The 25,008-nt window shown below is 41.0% G+C and overlaps 1 protein-coding gene across 2 annotated transcripts in view; it reads left to right on the forward strand.

Annotated features, from left to right (window-relative positions):
* Positions 1–13,775: 13,775 nt before the first annotated feature.
* Positions 13,776–25,008, forward strand: part of PPP2R5A (protein phosphatase 2 regulatory subunit B'alpha) — a 54,131-nt gene continuing 42,898 nt past the window's right edge. The window contains exon 1 of one of the 2 annotated variants that reach the window (XM_003930371.4): positions 13,776–14,658. In XM_003930371.4, the coding sequence (XP_003930420.1) occupies positions 14,478–14,658 (181 nt within the window). In that variant the 5' untranslated portion in view covers positions 13,776–14,477. The remainder of the gene's footprint in view (positions 14,659–25,008) is intronic. The other variant, XM_074385153.1, reaches the window with a different exon arrangement.

The following is a 25,008-nucleotide window of genomic DNA, read 5'->3' on the forward strand; positions in this document are numbered from 1 at the left end:
TGTGAGGGAGTGGGACTTATCTGCTGAGTGTAAGAAGAAGCCTTAACCAATCAAGAAGCTGGGAAAGCTGGAAGACTTTGCATAGATCTTGCCTGAAAATAGGAGAAGGTGCTCAGTTGGTAAATTGATTTTTTTCTTCCTCCATAACAGCATCATAAAAAGATCTAGGTATAGTTTGGCTTAGAAGGTGGTTAAGAATTTAGAATGCAGTGTGTGTGTGTGTGTGTGTGTGTGTGTGCGTGCGTGTATGTGTGTGTGTGCACACATGGTATGCCCAGAGTAGTCACTCAGCCCTGTGACTAGTGAGGGCTGCATTGCTCCTGATCTTTGGCTCATGGCCACAGCAGATACAAGGGGTTACCCTGGGCCTGGTCCTCTCCTGTATAGTTCTACTGACTGTTTGGCACTGGAGAACGTGGAGGCATTTGACAGGCCATCTTTTGCCCATTTGTTTCTGTCATGATTTTTTTTTTCCTTAAAGAGGAAAAAGAGGCTTGTGTTGTTTGTGTAATTTCCTTCTTTGCTTTGGCCTACGCCAGGATGTCAGCCCATTCTAGTCGTCTTCTTTCTCCAAATTAATATACAACATGTCATCACCTCTTTTTAAAAATAAAGATCCAGCTCCTCAGCTTCAACGACCTTAAAAAGCTCTTTTAACTCCACATTTCTAACCTCAGACTCATGTTTGCTTCTCTTTGCCTTCCTTCCTCTGACACCCCTCTCCACCTCCTCCTACTAAAGAAAACTGGATCAGCTTCTGGACTTTTGTTAAAGGCCCCCAGTTTATTTGGTCACCCAATTCAAAACCTTGGCATGATTTGTAATTCTTCTCTTTGACTTGCCACCCCATCTCCTCCATCTTTAGTCAAATCTTTCTAGTGTAGTCTTCTTTTGTAGTATCTCTCATATCTATTCCCAAGGCCATTTTTAGTTCAAGACACTCATCACCAAGGAATGGGGGATAGGATAGGAGGAGGGGATTGGATTTTTTTTTTTTTTTCAAAATACACATTTTGCCTCTTCCACGTCAAGATTCTCGTGTCTATTAGGGAGCCAGGAAGGCATAGCTTGGAAAAGCTCCACAGGTACCACTGACACACACTGTTTAGCAGCACTCATTCAAGCCCTGACCACCTGGACACCTGTAATTATCTCCAGCCAATCTCGTTGGCTTCCAATGCCTTCACCTGGTGATCTTAAAACACTGCTTCAACATGACACCTTCCATTCAAATAGTCTCCAGCATCTCCCCACTGACTTCAGGATCAGGCCCGAACTTGCTGACACTCCATAACCTGATACCATCTTCTTTCTCTGCCACATTCTCAACTAACGGCACTCCAGGCGTTTTCTCACCCTCTTTCCTGATTCTATACATTCCACCCAGGAGAACAAGGGTATTCTTCGAGTTCCATCTCCTATCTGTATATTGACAACTACCAGATCTCTATCTTCAGTCAAGATCTCTTTCCTGCGAGTCTGTACAACTGCTTATTCTCAAAGTGTCCAACTTATTATGTCCACCTCTTCCTCCCCTCCCAGTCTCACTACATGGCATTGCTGCCCGCCACTCACTCTGTCCAGATACCTGGGAATCATCCTTTCCTCTTCTGTATCCCATACCCCTAACCACACCCAATAGGTTACTAAGTTGTTTTATTTATTTACAGTGTCTTCTGAGTCTGATCTTGTAGTTCGATCTCAGATGCCTAACTCAGACTCTTACTATTTGTCTTCTGGCCCACAGTTCTCCCTTTCTCTGACCTTGTCCTCTGCAATCAGTTCATCCTCCACACTGCCAACAGTGTAATATTTCTAGAATGCAAATCTGATCATGCCACTCTCCTGCTTATTAAAATCCTTCAGTATCTCCCTACTGACTTGAGGATAAAGCCCAGTAACTGCACACAAAACCCTTCATGACCCACTCTGCCCTCCTCAACAGACACAGCTTCTCCCCACTGAAGAAAGCTTATACTGATTCCTTTGGTTTCCAGATGTAGCCCCTTCTCTCTGGGTTCTGCATCTTATAAGTTGTATTTCTGCTGCTTGGAGTTATCTCCTCTTTTTTTATCTTCTTCAATAACTCCTTCTGGTTTTTCAATTTTCAGATCTAAACTATCGTCCTCTAGAAAGCCTCTCTTGCTCTCCACACCATAGATTCTGTACTCTTCCTCTGTGCTTACCTCTGCCACATCATTTATGATACTACCTATGGTGGGTATGGGGTTTGGAGGGCTTTTTCTTTTCCTCTCCAGATTCCTTGAAGGAAAGAACTATATATATTTTTCTTTCTATACCCAGAACCTAGACCAGAAAATAGCCAATAATAAACACTGAATGTTTGTTGAATCAGTAAATAATTGTACCTTTTCCAGCTTTCCCTCCCACTGTTGCCTCCAAAAACCATCTTCTCCAGTCAATACATCTTTTAACTTCCCATCTACATACTTGTTCTTTCTACTTCCACACCTTCATATCATTTCTCCCTTTGTTAACTGGTGGACAGTGATACAGTGAAACAGGGGAGGAGGAGGTCAACATAATAAATCGGGAACTTTGAGTTTAAGAGGCGTGCAGTAAGCAGTTGGATAGTGCTCTCTCTTATCTTTTTCTCTACTTATGTAATTATGCCTGAACTTCCAGGTCCAGCTTGAATTCTGTTTTCACCACCTGAGCACAGATAACCACCTATGACCTCCCTCCAAGTGTACTATCTTGGCTCTCATCAAATAGTATTCTGAATTCGAAGTTATCCTTTTGTGAATGCATGCCTCATCGCATCTCTTCCCCTAGAGCTTGTGCTCTCTTAGGGTAGAGGCCACAATGTTTAGCCATGGGCCTTGCTCATAATAGGCCTTGAATAGATGTGTTGCTGTGTGTTTAGTTTATACAGTGACTAACCATCCTGGTTTGCCCAGCACTGAGGGGGTTCCTAGGTCATGGGATTTTCAGTACTAGAAATGGGAAGGTCTTTAACAAACTAGGATGAGTTGGTCACCCTAGAGCAGGTGTCCCCAAACTATGGCCTGCGGGCCGCATGCGGCCCCCTGAGACCATTTATCCGGCCCCCCGCCGCACTTCAGGAAGGGGCACCTCTTTCATTGGTGGTCAGTGAGAGAAGCACAGTATGTGGCGGCCCTCCAACCATCTGAGGGACAGTGAACTGGCCCCCTGTGTAAAAAGTTTGGAGACGCCTGCCCTAGAGTTTCTCCTAAGCAGCTTTGAATGTCCGTGTGTGCAGTCACATAGTGTTTCCTCTGGCGCACATTTCCTGCTTTGTTTCCACAGTTGGACTTTAATTGATTTGAGCTTTCACCACTGGAGGCAAGCTCCATGCAGGCTGACTTCGTCTCATTCATCACTATACTCCAAGTACCTGGAACAGGCCAAGCACATTATAGGAGGTTAATGAATTTACCTCCTATATTTTTTTTTTGATTGAATGAAAAGAAAACATTAAGCACCATTATATCTCTTGATAATCTTATTTTCCTTCTAGGTAGTAGGCTCCATAGTTCCATAAACACAAAATTTTTAAAGTGCTAGGCAAGGACAATGATCTTATGGTAATCAAAGTCTAATCCATTCTAACTTCATTTTTTAAATAAATGTCTTTATACAGAGTGAATAAAGAGAGCCTTGAATTTCCACTGATTTTTGCAAGAAAAGAATGGAGAATTCCAAAGATGCTACAATACAAAAAATTGCTCCTGAACATGGCAGAAGTCATCAGAATAAACTCCCAAGGGAAAAGGGAGGAGTATCAGATGAGAGAGACTCTAAGGGGGATCTCATTTGATCACTTTCTGCCAGATTCTATTTTTTTTTTTTTTTTTTTTTTGAGGCAGAGTTTCGCTCTTGTTACCCAGGCTGGAGTGCAATGGCGCGATCTCGGCTCACCGCAACCTCCGCCTCCTGAGTTCAGGCAATTCTCCTTCCTCAGCCTCCTGAGTAGCTGGGATTACAGGCACGCGCCACCATGCCCAGCTAATTTTTTGTATTTTTAGTAGAGACGGGGTTTCACCATGTTGATCAGGATGGTCTCGATCTTTTGACCTCGTGATCCACCCGCCTCGGCCTCCCAAAGTGCTGGGATTACAGGCTTGAGCCACCGCACCCGGCCTCTGCCAGATTCTTTATACGAATGGTGCCTAGCATATAGTAGGTATTAAATTTATGGTGGAGATTATACGTATTTATTTTATTATTTTATTTTGAGACAGAGTCTTGCTCTGTCGCTCAGGCTGGAGTGCAGCGGCACATTCTCAGCTCACTGCAACCTCCGCCTCCCCAGTTCAAGTGATTCTCCTGCTTCAGCCTCCTGAGTAGCTGGGACTATAAACACCCACCACCACAGCTGGCTGATTTTTGTACATTTAGTAGAGGCGGGGTTCACCATGTTGGCCAGGCTGTTCTCAAACTCCTGACCTCAAGTGATCTGCCAGCCTCAGCCTCCCAAAGTGCTAGGATCACAGGCGTGAGATACCACACCTGGCCGACATTATGTTTATAATTACCTACAGACACAGATTTTTGAAAAAGCCACACTGTTTGCTATAGAAGTCAAAGCATAGGGTCTGAAAACATTAATTTCCAATTTAATAATTCCTGAAAAACCTTAGTACTACCAGTATTATTTTGTCAAATTGTAGCCAACACCTTACATAGCAGACAAAGTGAGTTTACAGGATTTCCAAAGTAATTTGACCCAAAATATCAAGCCAATGAGAGAGAATACATTGCTGACATTCAGCAGCTACATATTTTAAGACAAGGACTGCCTCAAAACCTACAGATGCTGCCTTCAGATGGATGAAAGCAGAAGACCACTTATAGATTTACATAAAACACGCATATTAGAGGAACACAAAGGAACCATATAGTACCCTTGCAATCGTTACTCTTTATGATATACCCAGAGGACAGTTATGTGTTGAAATTAATCTCTACTTTTTCTTTGCCCATCCACTTCCAGTCAAATTCTGACACAAGGTGTGGCATAATATATTCTCCTCTTGCAATGAAACTTTACTTTTTGGGAACAGCTGTGTGGAATAAGTAAATTCATTGAGATATAGAAATCTTCATAGTGATGGAGAAATGTGGTAAGCGAATTTCTTGAAGAGCAGGCATTGTTTGTTCTTTTTTTTTTCGGTCTTCTTCATATGAAAACTTTGTGAGTTTTTTGTTTGTTTGTTTGTTTTTGAGATAGAGTTTTGCTCTTGTTGGCCAGGCTGGAGTGCAATGGAGTGATCTCGGCTCACTGCAGCCTCCACCTATCAACCGCCACTGCAACCTCACCTACAGTGATTCCCCTATCTCAGCCTCCCCAGAAGCTGGGATTACAGGTCCATGCCATCACACCCGGCTGATTTTTGTATTTTTGGTAGAGACAGGGTTTCACCATGTTGGCCAGGCTGGTCTCGAACTCCTGACCTCAGGTGATCCACCTACCTCAGCCTCCCAAAGTGCTGGGATTATAGACATGAGCCACTGCGTCTGGCCTTTGTTTTGTTTCAAGTCTTACTTCAAATACTACTTTTTCTGTTAAATTTTCTCTTTCTTCTCAAACCAAATTAGATCTTTTATTCTACACCATAAGGAACATTTCTGATAATTGTTTGTTCATTTGTTTACGTTGTCCCTCCTCACTGGATTGATTTTAAGGCCATCCTTATCTACCTCTTCATTCCTAGTGACTGGCATATTGCCTGACAAACAGAAGGCACTTGGAAAATATTTGCAGGGTTGAATAAAAGTGTGGAGTGTCTGCTAACATCAGACTCTTTCGTCCCACTCTGCAAGGACAAGGGTATATTGGCATGACTTGATCCCCTTCACTATGTCCTGGTTCTTTGTCTATACAGGTAAATAATTGGGTAGACCAGGGGCTATTGAACATTTTTGATTACAGCCCATTTAGATGGGGCAAAATATTTCATAGTTACGGAAAGACGATTCAGCGATAATCAGAAAGTATAAGTACAGGAGCAGGTTTGCAGGGATTAATAATATGTCTGCTGTACCAACAGCACACATTCAGTCCATCTGCAAATCCTATATACTCCTCTTCCAAAATAAATCTCCAGTCTAGCCATCCCTACTGCCACTGACCTAGTCTAAGCTCCTGGTTGACCAACACAATAGCCTGTACAATAGCCCACAAAAAATGAAGTTAATCTTAATAAGCTTAACTAAAAGAAGTTTATAGTTAAAAAGCAAAAATCACAGCAATTGAAAACTATGACTTCTAATCATATCAATATGCTCTTGTGCTCCCAAAGTAGCCAAATAGACAACACAGAATTAGAATTCTTTTTAAAAATCTGGAAAAGTAGATAGTAAAATGGTTACTATAGTGAAGCAGATTAATAAATCTACCATCTTGGCAGATTAATAAATCTACCAAGCTGCTCTTGTGACAAGAGCAGCTATGATCTACTTATTTAACATAAAAACCCTAATATAATACAATTTTTTTTAACTTTAGTCCTATGTTAGATCTCTAAACTTAGTCATCTTACATATATGCTACTTTGTATCCTTTGATTTTGCATCTTCCTGTTTTCTGTTCCTCATCCCATCGCATTGTTTCATTCTGTGTATTTGAAATCTTTTTTTTTTTCCCAATCTACACATAAATGAGATCATGCAATATTTTTCTGTGTCTGGCTTATTTCACTTAGGGTAATGTCCTCTAGGTCCATTCATGTTGTGGCAAATGGCAGGATCTCCTTCTCTTAGAAGGCTGAATAATATTCCATTATATGTATACGTATATTTATAATATATATAAAATATGTGTCTTATAGTGTATATAATGCATGTGTATATATATGTGTAAAATATATATAAATAATATCCCATTATACACACATGCACACACACACGCGCACACACACACACACACACACACACACACACACGTACATGCCATTTTCTTTATATGTTCGTCCATTGATGGATAGTTAGGTTGTTTTCATGTATTGGCTATTGTGAATAATGCTGTGCTTAACATTGGGACTGCACATATCTTTAGGAAGTGATATTTCATATCCCTTAGACATACATCCAGTAGAAGGATTGCTGCTGGAATAGCAGTTAGGATTTGGTGCTCTCTCCGGCAGCTTCTTGAAGTGTGAATTTGCTAAGCCTTAAGCAATTAAATATGTTACATCTCTGGAAACATATGTAAGAAACTGATAGCAGTGGTTGTCCCCAAAGCGGGGAACTGGATGTTAGGAAACAGGAGTAGCAGTGAGACTTTTCCTGTTGCCCTTTTACTCCTTTTGAATTGTATATAATGTGAACGTACTTAAATAAAAATGAATGAGGCACTAAAAATTGCATATTTTTGGCCAGATGCAGTGGCTCACACCTGTAATTCTAGCACTTTGGGAGGCCAAGGCAGGTGGATCACCTGAGGTTGAGAGTTCAAGACCAGCCTGACCATGATGAAGAAACCCTGTCTCTACTAAAAATACAAAAAACTAGCCAGGCGTGGTGGCGCATGCCTGTAATCCCACTTACTCAGGAGGCTGAGGCAGGAGAATCGCTTGAACCCAGGAGGTGGAGGTTGCAGTGAGCCAAGATCACGCTATTGCACTCCAGCCTGGGCAACAAGAGCGAAACTCCATCTCAAAAAAGAAAAAAAAAAAAAAAAAAAAAATTAGCATATTTTTATAAGTCAGATGCTATATTGATTTAGATTATAGTAAAGTGGCTAGTAAGACACAAACATTTTAAAGAGATGTGAAGTTTTGTTTTTTTTTTGTTTGTTTGTTTTGTTTTTTGAGATAGAGTCTCACTCTTTCACCCAGGCTAGAGTAGAATGGCACTATCAGGGCTCACTGCAGCCTTGACTTCCTAGGATCAGGTGATTCTCCCACCTCAGCCTCCTGAATCGCTGGGACTACAAGTGCACACAACTATGCTGGGCTATTTTCCATATTTTTAGTAGAGATGGGTTTTCACCATGTTGCCCAGACCGGTCTGGAACTCCTGGGCTCAAGTAATCCTCCTGATTTGGCCTCCCAAAGTGTTGGGATTACAGATCTGAGCCACTGTGCCCAGCCATGAGAGAAATTTTATTTGTGTAAGTTTGGAAAATACCACTACTCTTTGATTCTGTAGATCTGGCACCTTGGTCTGGTGTTCTATTGGAACAGTATGGGAATCATGACTCTTAAGGAATGTTGACAGTTGAAACTTTGCTTGGATGTGTTCTAGAGAATTTCACAGTGATTTGAAAAGAAAACTCTCTGTGATGTGCTTTTAAAAACCATTACACAACCATTATTTTGATGTTGTGGATATTATTGTTTCTTACATAATTTTTCTCAACAAAAGAATAAGGTCATTAAGTGTATATATGTTTATAAACTAAGGAAGTCAAGTAACGTGAGCACAAACCATCCAAGGAATTTGCTACTGATGAAGTCTTGGCCTCTAAATTGCTCTTTACCAAGGAGCTTCACATATGGGAAGGATCAGAAATTCGATGGCATGGAATCAAAGACACTCTTCCTGCTTCAGGGGCACATATAGATAAGTACTGTCATTGCAGTTTTCTATTAGATGATTCTTAGTGACCAAAACTCTGTCTAGGATCCAGATACCTTATTTACTCAAAATAGTGGATGGAAAATAAATGATATACATGTATGCATAACATTTTCATATTACCTTGAGTTTTTTCTTTCTTGTGTCATATTTAAAACTCAGGCCAGCCTTGTGAAGAAGGCTGTCATTTTTTTTTCTGATGTACAAATGCAGAAAAAGTGATTGGATAGGATTTCTATTGATAAGTAATATAGAGTCATGCACTTTGATCCTTGAGATATTGTTCCTCCCCCCCGGAAAATGTTTAGTGACTTGATCTGGAATGCCATCCTCTCTTTTCAGATTTTGACTTGATCTTTAAAATTATGCTCAAAATTTTTCCCCAAGAGGCTGTTTCAGACAAAGCCCAGATGGTTTTTGCTGGTTCAAGACTCCCGGCAATTTATTTCCAGTATTTTCTATCTATTCTATCCAGTATCTATTATTGATCATATTCCAGTGAACGTGGAATATGATTTATTGTATTGACGTATAGAATTTGCTTTATTGTACTGATTTTCTTTCTGCTATTTGTCTCCCTTTCTTATTTTATGTAAATTATTATAAATAGTACTACTCCTGACTTATAGACATTTACCATCTATTTTTCATAACTTCCAAATAACTAGAGAATAGTAGCTCCAAATTTCTGTGTACATAAGAATAACCTAGGGAAGTTATTAAAAATAGACTTCTCAGTGCTTTTCCCATAGGTTCTACTTCTGTCGGGGAGAGGAGTTGGGGGAGGTCCAGGAATCCGCATTTTCAATAAGCACCCCAGAGAATGCTGTTGCACGTGATCCAGTAACCACACTTTCAGAAACTTTGCTGTTGAGAAATAAAAATGTGATTGTTATCTTCTGCTTATATGTATTGTGTCTATCCTCTGCTCAGTGGGGGAAACAGAGGTATAAAATAAAATAACTGAGTTCTTGCTCTCTTGGTGTTGACAAACTTTCAGGGGAGAAAGAGATACTGTCTGCGACGTCAGACAGTATGTGATGATAGCTGTGAATGGTGTGGACACTAAATTCAACAGAAACACAAAGAAGGGAGGCATCACTTCTGGCTGGATTGTCATGCTTCATAAAAGATTGGGGGTTGAAGAAAAAAGTTTCAAAAAGATGGAAAAAAAGTGGATTATTTCAAGATGTTGGACCAGTGAAGACTAAGTGTTGAGGATGCAAAACTGCTTTTAGGGGATCAGTATGTGGAATGATGTGCTTGAACTAAAAAGAGTTTGTGTAGGCACATGGATAAATTTATACCTGGAAAGACAGGAGTCAGATTGCAGAGAGCCTTGAATTTGGACTCTATCCTGCAGGTACTGGGTGGTTTTCAAACCTGCAGATAAGATAAAAGTGATCTTAAAAAGACTGATCTGGCAGTGAGTTCGACAGCCCTGAGCTACGTTTGGTGGTCTTTGTATACATTGGGAGAAAGACCAGTTGTGAAAATTAGATTTAGCAGGATCTGGAGCTTGACTAGATGAGAAAGATAAAGGCATCAGAAATGCTGCTGAAATTTGAACCTCCTTGACTGGGGGGGATTGTGTACAATTTCACCACCCAGTGAATCTGAAAGAGGAAATGTTTTGAGGATAGTATGTTTGGTTCTAGGTGTAGAATTCAGCTTCCTACCAAATTTGGAAATCTTCTGTACATATCCATCAGATAGCTGCTTTCAATATACGACAGCTATTTTTATCATGTCGAAGGAAAAAGGTCTGGAGCTCGAGGGAGTGGATTACAGATTTGGGTCCACTGGCGCAAAGGGAGACAGACTGTTCAGATTAATAATTATTTATTTTTATTTTTATTTTTTTAAAGAACTTTACAAGATAATTTTCTTTTCTTTTCTTTTTTTTATAAGAAAAAGAATAAAGAAGAGGAAGAAAGAGAAAGAGGAAGAGGGAGAGAGGATGGGGGTATTGCTTTATTGCCCCGGCTAGAATGCAATCTAAATATGGTTATGCCTATAATTGTCCTTAATAATGGAGATATAAAAGAAAATGAGGGAAGAGAATAACAAATAAGGAGCCAACCAAGATTTCGTTTAAACTTCTAAGTTGATATGATGTGGTACTGATAAGAGTGTATATTTTGTATATTTAAAGTGGAGAGTTCTATAAATGTTAATTACATTTACTTGTTCCAGATCTGAGTTCAAGTCCTGGATATCATTGTTTATTTTCTGTCTCACTGATTTGTCTAATATTAATGTTGAAGTCTCCCACTATTATTATGTGGGAGTCTAAGTCTCTTTATAAGTCTTGTAAGTCTGTGTATTCCTGTATTGGGTGCGTATATATTTAGGATCTTTAGCTCTTCTTGTTGTTGCATTGATCCTTTTATCATTATATAACGTCCTTCTTTGCTTCTTTTGATCTTTGTTGCTTAATTGTAACTTCTGCTTTTTATTTATTGATTTTAGCTCTCTGGTTGGTTGGTAAATCCTTCTCCATTCCTTGTTTTGAGTCTTTGTGTATCCTTGAATGTGAGATGGGTCTGGATGCAGCATACTGATGGGTTTCAGTTTTTTATTCAAATTGCCTGTCTGTCTTTGGATTGGGGGATTTAGTCAATTTAAATTTAGAATTAATAATAATATATGTGAGTTTAATACTGCCATTTAATATTAGCTGGCTATTTTGCCCATTAGTTGATGTAAATTCTTCATTATATTGATGCTCTTTTTGATAGTTTTTTTAGAAAGGCTGATACTGTTCCTTTCTATGTGTAGTGGTTCTTTCAGAAGCTCTTGTAAAGCAGGCCTGGTGGTGATGAATTCTCTGAGTGCTTGCTTATTCCCAAAAAAGTTTATTTTTCCTTCACTTGTGAAGCTTAGTTTGGCTGGATGTGAAATTCTGGGTTGAAAGTTCTTTTCTTTAAGGATGTTGAATATTGGTCCCCACTCTCTTCTGGCTTGTAGGGTTTCTGCTGAGAGATCTGCTGTTAAGTCTGATAGGCTTCCCTTTGTGGGTAACCTGACCTTTCTCTCTGGCTGCCCTTAGTATTTTCTCCTTCATTTCAACCCTGGTGAATCTGACGATTATGTGTCTTGGAGTTGCTCTTCTTGAGGAATATCTCTGTGGTGTTCTCTGTATTACCTGGAGTTGAATATTATCCTGCCTTACTAGGTTGGGAAAATTTTCCTGAATAATGTCCTGAAGCCTATTTTCCAGCTTGGATTCATTCTCTTCGTCACATTCAAGTATACCTATCAAGCGTAGATTAGGTCTTTTCACATAGTCCCATATTTCTTGGAGACTTTGCTCGTTCCTTTTTATCCTTTTTTCTCTAATCTTGTCTTCTTGTTTTACTTCATTGAGTTGGTCTTTGACCTCTGATATCCTTTCTTCTGTTTGATCAATTTGGCTGTTAAAACTTGTGCATACTTCACGAAGTTCTCGTATTGTGTTTTTCAGCTCCATCAATTCACTTATATTCCTCTCTAAATTGTGTATTCTTGTTAACATTTCGTCAAATCTTTTTTCAAAGTTCTTAATTACTTTAGATTGGGTTAAAACAAGTTCTTTTAATTCACAGAAGTTTCTCATTATCCACATTTTGAAGCCTGCTTCTGTAATTGGAACACACTCGTTCTCCATCAAGCCTTGTTCCGTTGCTGATGAGAAACTGATCCCCCGCTGAGGGAGAGGCGTTCTGATCTTGGGCATTCTCAGCCTTTTTTGGCTGTTTTCTTCCCTTCGTTATAAATTTATCCATCTGTGGTCTTTGTATTTACAGTCTTTGTAATTGGGTTGCTGAGTGGACATCCAACTTATTGATTCTCAGCGCCGAAATCTGAGCAACCCACTGCACCGACTAAATCAGCTGCGTTAAAATTGATGGTGCTTTTCTGACTCTGCACCAAGAACCGTCGCTCCAAGGCGCGGGCAAAACTGCCTCGCCGGTCACAAGAGTCGCGCTAGCGACCCGTGGGGCTCCTCCGCTGGGAATCTCCTGGTGCGTGAGCAACAAGAATTCATGTGAAGGTGTGGCGTCCTCTCATTCTTTGCGCTTTCACTGGAAGCTACAATCCCGAGCTGCTAGTGATCAGCCATCTTGGATCTCTCTCTATTAATAATTATTAACGGCCAGGGTATGGAAAGCACTGCACAAGAAACTAAGATGACCAGTCCTTGTCCTTAAGAAATTCAAAATCTACACGGAATTTCCAAGAAAGAGATCCCAGTAAGAGCACATGGCAAGCCTGCAGATCCACACACCACTGACCAATGAATTTGTACTCTTCTGGTTGGAGTAGTTGAGGGCCTTTGGCTCAAGGAAGAGTGAAAATTAGCAGGAGTAAATTGGGAACGAGAAACTTCTTTTCAGAGGGCGTGGACTTGGAGAACTCTGAAGCAGTAGTTGCTAGACTGCCCAAACCCCACGCGAAAGTAGCTCTCTGGAGTTGTGGAGTCCAAACCACACAAGAGCTACAAATTTATTCCGCAACTATCAATTACGTGGTTTGGGGCCAGTGAGCAGCCAAGACCCGCCCAGGTGTCTAGTACCTCGCAACGATTGGACGAGCTCACTTCCTTGCCTTCCCCAGGGCTTCCTTGCCCCTCAGTCACACTACTAGTTCGCCACCCGACCTTTGCTGCGCCCTCTTTCAGTAGCGTAACACCTGGCGCTCCTTCGCGCCCTAGCCCTCCAGCGCCCCAGCAGTGGCTTCAGTTCCCTATTGGCCAGCAGAGAGGCGAGGGAAGGGAAGAGGCTCTCTAACAACCCCTCTCAAGTTTCCCGGTCTTCTCGCAGACAGTCAGGAAAGCAGTGACAGCCTGGAGCTGTCGCGCATGAGCGCAGAAGTGCCCGCTGATGGAGGGGCGCTTCCCCTCCTTCCCAGGAGATTTGCCACATTGTTGTGACGCAGGGGCACCCCGCTGGCCACCTTCACTTACGATTGGCTATGGCCGAAGCCCGTCACACAGCCCGCCCCATTCCTCTGTCTCCAGAGGCTGCACCTCACGCCGTCGCTACCGCTTAGCTGTGCGATTGGCTAAGAGGGCTGGCATGCTTTCGCGACCCCTCCTCCAGCGCTGCACCGGGAGGCGGGCGGGACCCCGCGGAAGTTGTCAGTCAAACTCCTCCTTCCTCGCCCCCCCGTGAGGCCCCTCCCTGGGCCGCGCGCCCTGGCGCGCGCACACGCGCAAACACTCCCCGCTCGCCTGTACCAACCACCTTCTCAAGTAGTAGCGGTCGCTCGCCGGGGGCTCTCCGTGGGCGGCCGACGGGCGCGTGGGGGAGGGGGTTCGGTCCGCCCAGCGCGGGAAGGAGCGAGTGTGTGCACACCGAGGGCCGGGGCGACGGGACAGCGCCCCGGGCAATGAAGGGCCGGCGCTGACCAGGAAGAGCTGGCACCGCGGCGCGGCTCCGGGAGGACCCGCGATGGCAGCGCCCCGGGAGGAGGCTCCAGGCAGGGCTGACTGCGCCGGCAGCAGTCGCTGAGGTGCTGGCCGGCCGGCTGGCGACCGGGGCAGAAGCGACGAGAGGCGCGCTGGGCGCCCGCACCCCCGCGTCCTCAGTTGTCTAAACTTCAGGCTCTCTTCCACCCGCCCTGCGCGCCTGGAGTCAACAACTTCTTCACCCCCCTCCGCCCCCGCCCTTGCCTCCGTCAGCCCCGGGAGCTCGCCGCGCACCGGGGACCAGGAACCTCCGGCGCTGAGATGTGGCCGTGAGGCGTTGGCGGGCGGCGAGGAGAAGCTCGGCGGCGTCCCGGGGCCGGAGGGCGGTGGGGCCGGGGCCGGGGCCGGGGCGCAGGGGCGCTTGCACCCCGCGCCTCTCCCCAGCCTCCTCCCGCCGTCTCCGCCGCTGCCCGTGCCTTGCAAGCAGCAGCCGGAGCTGCCAAGCGCCAGGACCGCGGAGATGTCGTCGTCGTCGCCGCCAGCGGGGGCTGCCAGCGCCGCCATCTCGGCCTCGGAGAAAGTGGACGGCTTTACCCGGAAATCGGTCCGCAAGGCGCAGAGGCAGAAGCGCTCCCAGGGCTCGTCGCAGTTCCGCAGCCAGGGCAGCCAGGCAGAACTGCACCCGCTGCCCCAGCTCAAAGGTAACCTCCGAGGGCGCAGCCCCGGGAGCGAGCGCAGGGGCTGGCAATGCTTGCCTCTGCGCCAGCAGAGCCATTTCCTCCTGGGCTTGGTGCTTCTGCTCAGCTGGGACTCGTAGTGTGTGAGCCGAGTTCCCCAGATGCCTTGGCGTCCCCTCACCCCCTCCTCCTTTCAGACAGGTTTTCTGTGGCGTCTTGGCTCCTTCCTTCTAATTCTCACCCGCACTCTTCCCGTCCTAGGGGAGGCCAACATCCCTCCCCACCTGCGCGCTTGCTTAACCTGCACTTCTTATCTTGCGTCCCGCGAGGTAGAGTCCTTCACTCTTCCTCCAGGCTTGCCCTTTCCCGGTCTTGCTTTAAAAACTGCACGAACCTTCCCCGACCTTCACTTTTCCGAGTGTCATCTCCTCTGTTCGGCCACTTTTAGCTAGTCGTTTACTTTTCCAATTATAAAGCTGTCTGCATCCACCCTTTTCTCAACCCCACTTTCCATTGATTGCCCCTAAGAGTCATCAGACCAGGAATCCGAATGCAAACAACAGTTAAGAGTTAGCTGACCTTTAGATGTATTTATAAAGAACAAGCCTAAAAATTTGACCAGTGTTGTATCTTACTCCCTGGATCGTTAGGTTTAAATGTTATTCTTTAGCTCAAAGAATAGAAAGATTTAAAATATTCTGTTGTCTGAGACAATACACATGGTCTCTTTGGAAATAATAAAGGAGTAGGTAGTGTTGCTTTGCAATCGAATGGGAACTTAGTTTGCCAGGTAGTGTGATTCCAGGGACTTTGTAGGTTTGTACAGGAATTCAAATTGGTATCCGTGCCTAATGCCTTGCAGGAGAACTTGGCACTCTTTTTGGCTCACTTTTCCTACTGGATTTAGAGGATTTTTGGTGTTATTTCCTGGTGTTCTAGTTTATTCGTTGTGTATTACTAATTTTTAATTTTATAGTTTTAATATCGTTCCTTTTTATGAGATAGAAATGATGATGGAACAAGATGATAATGCTCCTACACATTTAAGTAAAATTCGCAACCTGACAGAAATCCCTATCATCTGTTTTGCAAGGCCGGGAAACTAAAGGTTCATACTAAAATAGATAAATGTTCAGCAGATTTTTCGGTTCATTTGAAAAAGTTCCACCATCCCCTCCAAGGCCAGTCTGGTTCTGATTTGTCTTTGGGCCTGTGAATCCAGCCTTAGTTTGGCAAGGAGTCTTAAGAAAACCCCAGATCAAATCATAGTTGACCTACAACAGCTCCAGAACCCTATTCAGACCCTACTTGTCCCTGACCCTCGGGGTGCTTCTAAATCATGACATCTCACAGTTGGGATCAAATTGGCTTTTGAAAAGAGGTTTTGAGATAGGATTAGTCTGTACAATCGAATTTATCATTTCATTGCTCTTTAGCATACAACAGTTGTTAAAATTTACATAGCAAAATGGTAGACTATAATGATAGGCATTGCCAAGACTTTAATTCTTGAATGATGTCATAGCTATAAAAGAATATCATCTTTGGTGTTCATAGATTTAAAATTTTACACTTATTTAAAACATCATAGGTTTTTTTATACTACTGATTTTTTTTTTCCCCATTAAATTGTCAAACTGTAATTTGAAGGTTTGGTGCTTGATTTGCTTTTTAGTAAGATATTCTAGTTTCTTAGTATTGTACTTCTTAATATTATACTTCTATTTAATAAAAATACTTGAATATTAAATATTTGCTTTCAAGCCAGGAAATGCAGCTTTGGTACATTTTGCTTTTATTTTATTTTTATTTTTGAGACAGAGTTTCTCTCTTATTATCCAGGCTGGAGTGCAATGATGCCATCTCAGCTCCCTGCTCACTACAACCTTCGCCCTCTCAGGTTCAAGCAGTTCACCTGCCTCAGCCTCCCAAGTAGCTGGGATTATAGGATTGGCCACCAGGCCCAGCTAATTTTGTATTTTTAGTAGAGATGGGGTTTCACCATATTGGTCAGGCTAGTTTCGAACTCCTGACCTCAGGCGATTCGCCCACCTCGGCCTCCCAAAGTGCAGGGATTACAGGCATGAGCCACAGAGCTATGTTGCCCAGCCACATTTTTCTTTTAAAAGACTGACAAAAACATGCATAGTGTCAGTAGCCATCTCAGTTATATGATGAAGGATTCAGCAAGTTGAGGTGCCATATAGTATTTGGTCCCTAGTAAAGAAAAAAGTAAATTGGAGCTTTATATTAATTGTAGATGTTTGCGTAATAGTACAGTATTCACCATAAGGAAAATTATGTATTCAGGATAAATTTATGCTAATTTAATTGAGGAAAGAAGACCCTTACATGGTTTACAAACTAATAGGAACAACTTTGTTTTACCCCAGATCCCATTCTTGAAAGTAATTTTTTTTTTTTTTTAATTCAGTTCCTTCAGTTGGAACTTTGGCAGTGCACTTGATACCACAGTGTTGTGTTTTTTCTGCCAGTGGTAGTTTTTTCCATGTGTGGCCTTCACAAAAACAGTGGAAAGCCTTTAGTATGTGTATGAAAGAGAATTTTCTTCCTTCTCTGAGAATATCATCTTACTGTGGAGTGATTCAGATAGCCATGGACTCCATTACTTTTAAGTGTTTATACCAACCTGCTTATGTTACACTGTGACCACATGGGTCTGAACTGGAAAGGTACCAACTAGTTTTCCTGAAAGCATAGTAAGTCTTAACAAAATAATCTAACCTTTTCACCTGTAAGTAGTTTATTTGTGCAAAATGTTTAGTAAGTGGGTTGTAGGATTTTAATGGCAAAATGTTCAGAATAAATTGTTTTATAATTGGAAGTATTTCATAAACAAGCCTTGTTAGAAGACTTTTTAGTCTATTTAACCTATTTTGTTTAAGACTCTGGAAGGATTGGTTTGATAAAGTAGTTGATGCCTTACATTTATATAGCATTTTAGCATTTTAAAATTATTTTACCTTAACAATTTTTTAAATTATCAAACAGTATTGTTCATACCAAGTGAAACAATCCAAAGATGTGTAACCCTTAATTCCTGTGTATCTCCTGCTTTTTCACCTATACTAAGGTTAATACTGTTGTTTGACAGTCCATGGCTCAATGTATTTTTACAAACATCATATTCATTGGGTTATCCCTGCAACTTTTTGCAAGATCAGTATTCCCATTTTATTGATGAGAAAGTTGAGGCCTAAAAAGAATGAATAATTTCAGGCCTGTGATTACTTATCTGGATGATGTTGCAACTGACACTGGGACCTAGGTCAAATGATTTCAGTATTTGTGCTGTTAACCTGTTTTACGTACATTTGAAGCAGTGTGATATAGTTGGGTCTCTGGGGTTAGTCCTGGGTTAAAGGTAAATTTTTAATCTTTCTAAGTAGTTTTCCTTATCTGTAAAATGGGGATAATACCTTCAATCTCCCCAGGCCTGTGGGGATTAAGGGAAATAATTGAAGTGCCTAAAAATAGTTAAAGAATGTTAGTTTCCATTCTCTTAAATATTTGAAAATCCAGATTAAAAATATTTTTAAATGAAGGATTATTAATAGAATTACTTAAATAGTAAACTTTCCTAGTGTGTTTAAAGTATGATTTATAATCAGTTTTCAAATATGATTTATGTGAAGTGCAGCTGTAACATCTTTCAGCATGAGTGTAGAAATGGAAACAGAGTTAAGTCAGCCTCTTTAAAATATTAAAAGCTATGGTAAGACTTTTTTTTTACCAAGCAAAGAAACCAAACTAAGCAGTAGAATTGCGTAGATGTGCATTCCTCATAGGAGATAGCCAGGAAATAGATAGCAAGATCAGACTGAAACTGGCTTTGAGATTGAAATCCCCTTCAGAAGAGGTAAAACTTTCCCAAGTAGCACTCAGATTCTTTGTTGGTCCATTCTTAGCAACTGGGTCCCCACTGAAGGTATTGAAGCCAGTAATTGTGGCGTTGACTGCAGTGCCTCCGTATAGGGGGAGAAATGTGTGTGTGTTCTGGAATAGGTGATCTAAGGTAATTGTGGAACAAGAACACTGACATTATCTCAAGTTTTATAACTAAACCTTTTTGTGGAGAGAAAACAGTACTACTCACTCAACTTTTAAGGTTTATAGAACTTCTCAAAGTTACTATCAATTCCATCTAAACACAATTGGGATGGCACTAGAGGAGAGTTCAAATTCATCTGAATTTAAGAAAAGTGTTTACAAAGGGACATAACATTTTAGTAATTTTAGGACTATTTTCTGAGAAGTTATTGTCATATCTCTTATGGAATATTACTTTAAAAAAAATTTAAAACATTTTTAGGATATACTAAGAGAAATTGCTAAATAAAGTATTCACTGCTAGTCCTCACATAAAGGAAAAACTTTTCTATTTGAACCTATTTTAAGATCTTTTAGGATTCCTGTTTAGAATTATCTCTTCCTTCTCTTTATTTTATTACCTTGTCTGATTTTTAATTGTGGATTATTTTATGTGTGGATTATTTTAGAAAGTGTCTGAGTAAAGTGCTAATCCAATAAAATGTATTTGGTAAAATAGTGCAACCATTGTAGTATGTTACTATCATATAAACAGTAGATTTAAGTTGTCTTCCTGTATCAGTGATGACTCATTGCTTTCAACTTAAGTTTAGCCGTTTTCACTTGCAAGAATAACATTTTTCCCTTGATAAAATCACAAAGATGAATTAGACTTTAAGGAGTTAGCGCTGCTTTGGATTTCAAAGAGGTTTACTAACAAAAATAACACATTTAGATTTTTGTGCTTCATTTTTAAAAGCTTTTTAAATTGTATAAAGCTGGAGATAAAGACTAGTTTGTTTTTATGTGTTTAGCACTGTGGTTCCCAATCCTGGCTATACCTGTTTGTTTTTGTTTTTTTGAGACTGAGTCTCGCTCTGTCACCCAGGCTGGAGTGCGGTGATACGATCTCTTGGCTCACTGCAACCTCTGTCTGTCTCCCAGGTTCAAGTGATTCTCTTGCACGAACCACAATGCTAGCTAATTTTTGTGTTTTTAGTAGAGATGGAGTTTCACCACGGCTGGTCAGGCTGGTTTTGAACTCTAACCTCAGGAGATCTGCCTGTGTTGGCCTCCCAAAGTAATGGGATTACTGGCGCGAGCCACACCGTGCCTATACCTGGAGATTTTAAAACAAAACAAAACAAAACAAAACAAAACAAAATCAATACCTGGGCACATGCCCAAGAGATGTAAATTAATTGGCCTAAGGTAAAATCCAGTTACAGTATTTTTAAAAGCTCCCAGGGTGATTCTGATGCGCAACCAGGCTTGAGAATCGCCGGGTTAGCATTGTCTGTCTATTGATTTAATTCTTTAATTGAGACTTTGTCCTTTTCTCTCTGATACTCATGGTTCATTACCCAGCCTATTAACATTTCCTGCCCTGGCTTCACCTCCTGCTATTTACATTTGACTCTCTTAACTTTGCTGCCCCCTGTGGCTTAGCTACTTTACTGAAGGGGAGATAGTGCTGTTAGATTCTGGAGTTTTGGGTATGATGGGATGATTCTATTGGTTTGTTGTCGTTATCATAATTAAAACCCAACTGTTATTTGGTGCCAGGTGGTCAATTTTCTTTTCTCTGTGATTTTTGGAGCTGGCAAGCAAAATCGAGAAGGTATGATATAGGTTTGCTCAATTTTAATCCCATCATTCAGCATAACAAGTAGTAATGATTCCAACCACTTTTGGGTGTAAAACTAGTTTCCTCTGTATGCTTACAGCAGTGTTCTGTTTCTTGAAGATCTAGGCCTACTACTATCATTGTATATGATACTGAACAAAGGAACTATTCTTGAACCTTACAGCATTTTTGGTCATGCCTTATTTTTATTTCACATCAAGAAATGTTTCTCTCCAGAGTGTTTTCATGGCCATCATCTAACTTAATCTTGACCACAGCTTTTTATCGAAGGTAGGGCAGTGAGAACTCAGGGTTGCTAATATTCCATATTTCTATTTTGTCTTTGTCTTTTCTGGTATCAGTTTGAGTAATACTTCTGTTTGTTGATTTCTTGTTTTGGGTAGGTGTTCAATTGTTATATTGTGATGCTCTCTCTCCAGAATGAGATGGTGAATTTTTTTGTGAAAGCAAAAGTCATTATCTGTTTTTTGTAATCCTGTTATGGTACCAAATACGGTATTTTGTGCATAATAAATGTAGTCATAGAGACAGAATCAGTGTTTTGATGAATAAATTGTCTATTGGTTGTCTTCTAGTTACCCCTTCCCCTTTATTGATTGTATCTCTTTTAGTGCTGTTTGGTGCTATCTACCAAAGATTGATTCTCTTCTGTTTTGTTTTTTGGTTTTCCTTATTATTTGAGACAAGGTCTTGCTCTATCACCCAGGCTGGAATGTCGTAACACAATTGTAACTCACTGCAGCCTCAAACTTCTGGGCTCAAGCCATTCTCCCAAGTAGCCAGGACTACGGGTATGCGCTGCCACACCCAGCTAAGTTTTTTATTTTTATACAGACAGGTTCTCGCTATGTTGCCCTGGCTGGTCTTGAATTCCTGGCCTCATGTGATCCTCCGTCTTTGGCCTCCCAAAAGCTGGGATTCCAGGTGTGAATCACTGCCTCACCCAGTTTTTTTAATTTTAATACATGTATGCCTAAAACTGGCTCAGGATGATTTAAAGCAGGAGTGTCCAAGGGAGAGCATGTTGTCTTGGGTTCTTAGTTTCTGTTTTGGGTTGTGCCAGTGAAGCCCCTACCTCGTTCCTCTTTTCTGCTATTCACTAGAGAGAAACTGAAAAACCATGGCTTCAGGCTGCTAAAAGCCTAAAACAAAATGAAACAGAACAACAACAACACAAAAATAAGGTGGATTGGACAAGCTTGATTTAAAGTAAATGAATTCTGGGTCCTTAATACCTTAGCAATAAATAGTAAATGTAGGGTTAAAACAAAAGATTATTTGTATTTTGCCGATAACCAGTATGAATGACGTGTAACATTATTGATAAGTTTGTTGCTAGGAAAGTTACTGTATAAGGTTCTTGAGGAAAAGTAATACTGGGTTGACTCCTAGATATGGACATGTGTATATAAAATTATGAAATAATTTGTAGTAAAATCTGAGTTTCAGATGCAATATTTATAAGGATGTCCTTGAAGGAGGTGAAAGGAACCGGTTTGAAATATATAATAAACTCTTAGTATATTATTATGTGACAAGGAGTCTAAATGTTTTGCTGAAAGACATGACAGACTGGGATTGTGCAAAATAAACTCTACTTTTCTGAGGAGGATATTGACTAATAAGCAGTTTCAAGCCTAGTTTTTGTCTCTCTTTTTGAACTCTTATCTGAAGGATTTTATTTATGTGGACCTTTTAAGTGAATAATGAAGAGTTTTAGAGATCCTGTAATTTTGATTGGGTTTCCTGAAGAAACATACTGAAATTTTTTTTTTGGCCAGGGTTGGTGGGGGGTGGGGGTTAGGGGGGTGGTAATCTAACTTGGATACTGAAGGCAAGGGATTTCTTAGATACACACTCCTCCTACTGGAATGGTGATGCTAATTGCAGCTACTATAACCTTACTACGATGTTGTATCTCGTTGAGCTTTCCAGTGCTGAATGGGATCTCAGAAGTCATTCTGGTTTAGCCTCCATTGGGATTTGATTTCACTTTTGGTATTCTAAATAAATACCTTGCCATTAAATCAGAGAAGTTTTCTTTAAAGTAGGGAGGAAAGTACAGGGTTTTAAAACCCTTATTCGCTCCGGTTTTGCTTAATGAGTAAACTGTTTAGATAATAGCTAAAAGAAGTTAAATACCTGAAACAGAAATTTTTAAATGGCTTAGAACTTGCAGTTCAGTAGTATCAGATCTAAAATACAGCTTCAAAAATTGCATATTTTTTTTCAGCAGAATGCAGATTTTTAAAAATTATATATTTTGTCTAATTGGTTTTACCTTCGTTTCACATTGTGTCAAGGATATTCCATAATTATAGCTATTACTGTAAGTCAATGATTATTTGAATTCATTGTTAATCCCCTGCCTCTAAATTGATAAGTGAAAAAAATGAGACAGTTTTGATTATAACTCCTGAATTTTGATTAGCAAAATTGGGGAGATTTTTAAAACATAACTTTTCAGACGGACTTAAAAAAAATCTATTGAAATTAAAAGTAAAATGAGACATAACTTCTGTAGGAATATATATCTGATTTTATTAAAACAACAAAAAGCTTGTTCTACCATTCTTTAAATTGGATAGAGGCAAAATATTTCGTTTGTTGCTGTGAAATTAGACACATACTTTATTTTCAAAAATCTAGTACAGAAATCTTTTCCTCTCTTTGGTTTTCCATAGTGCATAAAAATTTGATGAAAAAGAAAATTTTGGTGAACCACTGCAGAGATTAAAACTTGATAAAGTGAATAAAATGATGCATGTTTTTTTCAAATTTAATGTCTTTAGGAGTTTATAGTTGGTGGCAAATACAGACTTATAAGTAGGCAGTTTCAAATAGCATGATAAGTGTCATGATAAGAGTAAGTTCTAAAACGTTAAGAGAGTATGTGAAGGACTCAACCCAGTTTTGGTATGGGAGGGGACAGATCGAGGGAAGTTCCCTGGAGAAAGTGACAGGTAAATGGCCATCTAAAAGGCCAGAAGGTGTTAGGCCAAGATAAGTAGGCTAAGAGGTCTACCCAAACGACAGTATATGCAGACCCAGAGTTAAATAAGCATAGTATATTTTGGGAATTACCAGCAGTTTATATAACTGTGATATAGAATATAGGTTATATTCGGTATCTCTGTGTGATATACTCTGTATCACTAGAGAAGTGGAATATTTGGGGTCTAGTGCATAGTCTTGTTACTGTGTTGTTGCTATGTTGAAGAATGGATGTAGGCATTTTATTGCATTCATACCTTACAGTACCATGAAGTGTGTATTGGGAAAAGATTAGTGAGGATACTGACACAGTAATCAAGACAAGAGATAAAGGTGCTTTTCCAAGTGGAGATGGGGTGGTATCACAGGCAAGACCTGGTGAGAGGGAACAATCAACGATGATACATGATACATTTCTTTTTTTTTTTTAAGAGTCTTGCTCTGTCTTCAGGCTGGAGTGCAGTGACGCAATCTTGGTTCACTGCAGCCTCTATGTCCTGGGTTCAGGTGATTCTCCTGCCTCAGCCTTCTGAATAGCTGGTGCTACAGGTGCCTGCCACCACACCCAGCTAATTTTTGTATTTTTAGTAGAGATGGGGTTTCACCATGTTGACCAGGACGGTCTCAATCTTCAGAACTCGTGATCGGCCTGCCTCAGCCTCTCAAAGTGCTGGGATTACAGGCATGGACTGCTGCACTTGGCCGATGATACATTTCTAACTTGGGCAACTGGATGTATGATAGCAGTTTATTGAAAGGGAGAAATGGAGACATTAGATTTGGGAGGAGAAGATAATGGTACTTTGTTAATCAGGGCGAAGTGTCTGTGGGAAATTGAAGTGAAGCTGCCTAGTAGGAAGGTGGATTATTTGGATATGGAGCAATGTGCTAGAGATAATTTGAGAGTCTTTGGCTTATACGTGGCATTTGAAGCGATGCAAATAGAAGCGACTGCCCACTGAAAATGGATAGAATGAGAAGACGCAAAGAAATACCAACACTGGGATAATGGGTAGGGGAAAAAGGTACAACGAAGAGTCAAGAGAGACAGCTGGAGTTGGGGCCAAAGAAGACAGGAAAGAGTGAAGATAAGGATGTCAGGGGATAAAGTCTTTAAAAACTGGGGGATAGTTTGGGAAAGTAGTAACAGTGGAGAACTGTGGACAAGTCCAATAAGAACTGAAAAGTTTGCTGGGCACGGTAGCGTGTGCCTGTAGTCTCAGCGACTCGGGAGCCTGAGGTGGGAGGATTGCTTGAGCCCAGGAGTTCTGGGCTGTAGTGCGCTTTTCCGATCTGGTGTCCACACTAAGTTTGGCATGAATATGGTGACCTCCAGGGAGCTGGGGACCACCAGGTTGCCTAAGGAGGTTTGAACCGGCCCAGGTTGGAAATGGAGCAGGTCAAAACTCCCGTGCTGATCAGTAGTGGGATCGCGCCTGTGAATAGCCACTGTACTCCAGGGTGGGCAACATATCGAGACCCTGTCTCTTACTAAAAAAAAAAAAAAAGAAGAAAAAAGAACTGAAAAGTTTCCATGGGTTCGTTAGTCTTTAGGCAATATTGGTGACTTGAGAGGTGTTTGGAGGACTGATAAGTTGAAATTAGATTTTTGTAAGGTGGATAGTGAGTGGAAATTGTAAAAGCTGAATGAGTAAGTATGGACAACTCTTTAAGAAAGTTTG

The sequence above is a fragment of the Saimiri boliviensis genome, chromosome 14 (genome assembly GCF_048565385.1).
Source record: "Saimiri boliviensis isolate mSaiBol1 chromosome 14, mSaiBol1.pri, whole genome shotgun sequence".
NCBI classification, from domain to species: domain Eukaryota; kingdom Metazoa; phylum Chordata; class Mammalia; order Primates; family Cebidae; genus Saimiri; species Saimiri boliviensis.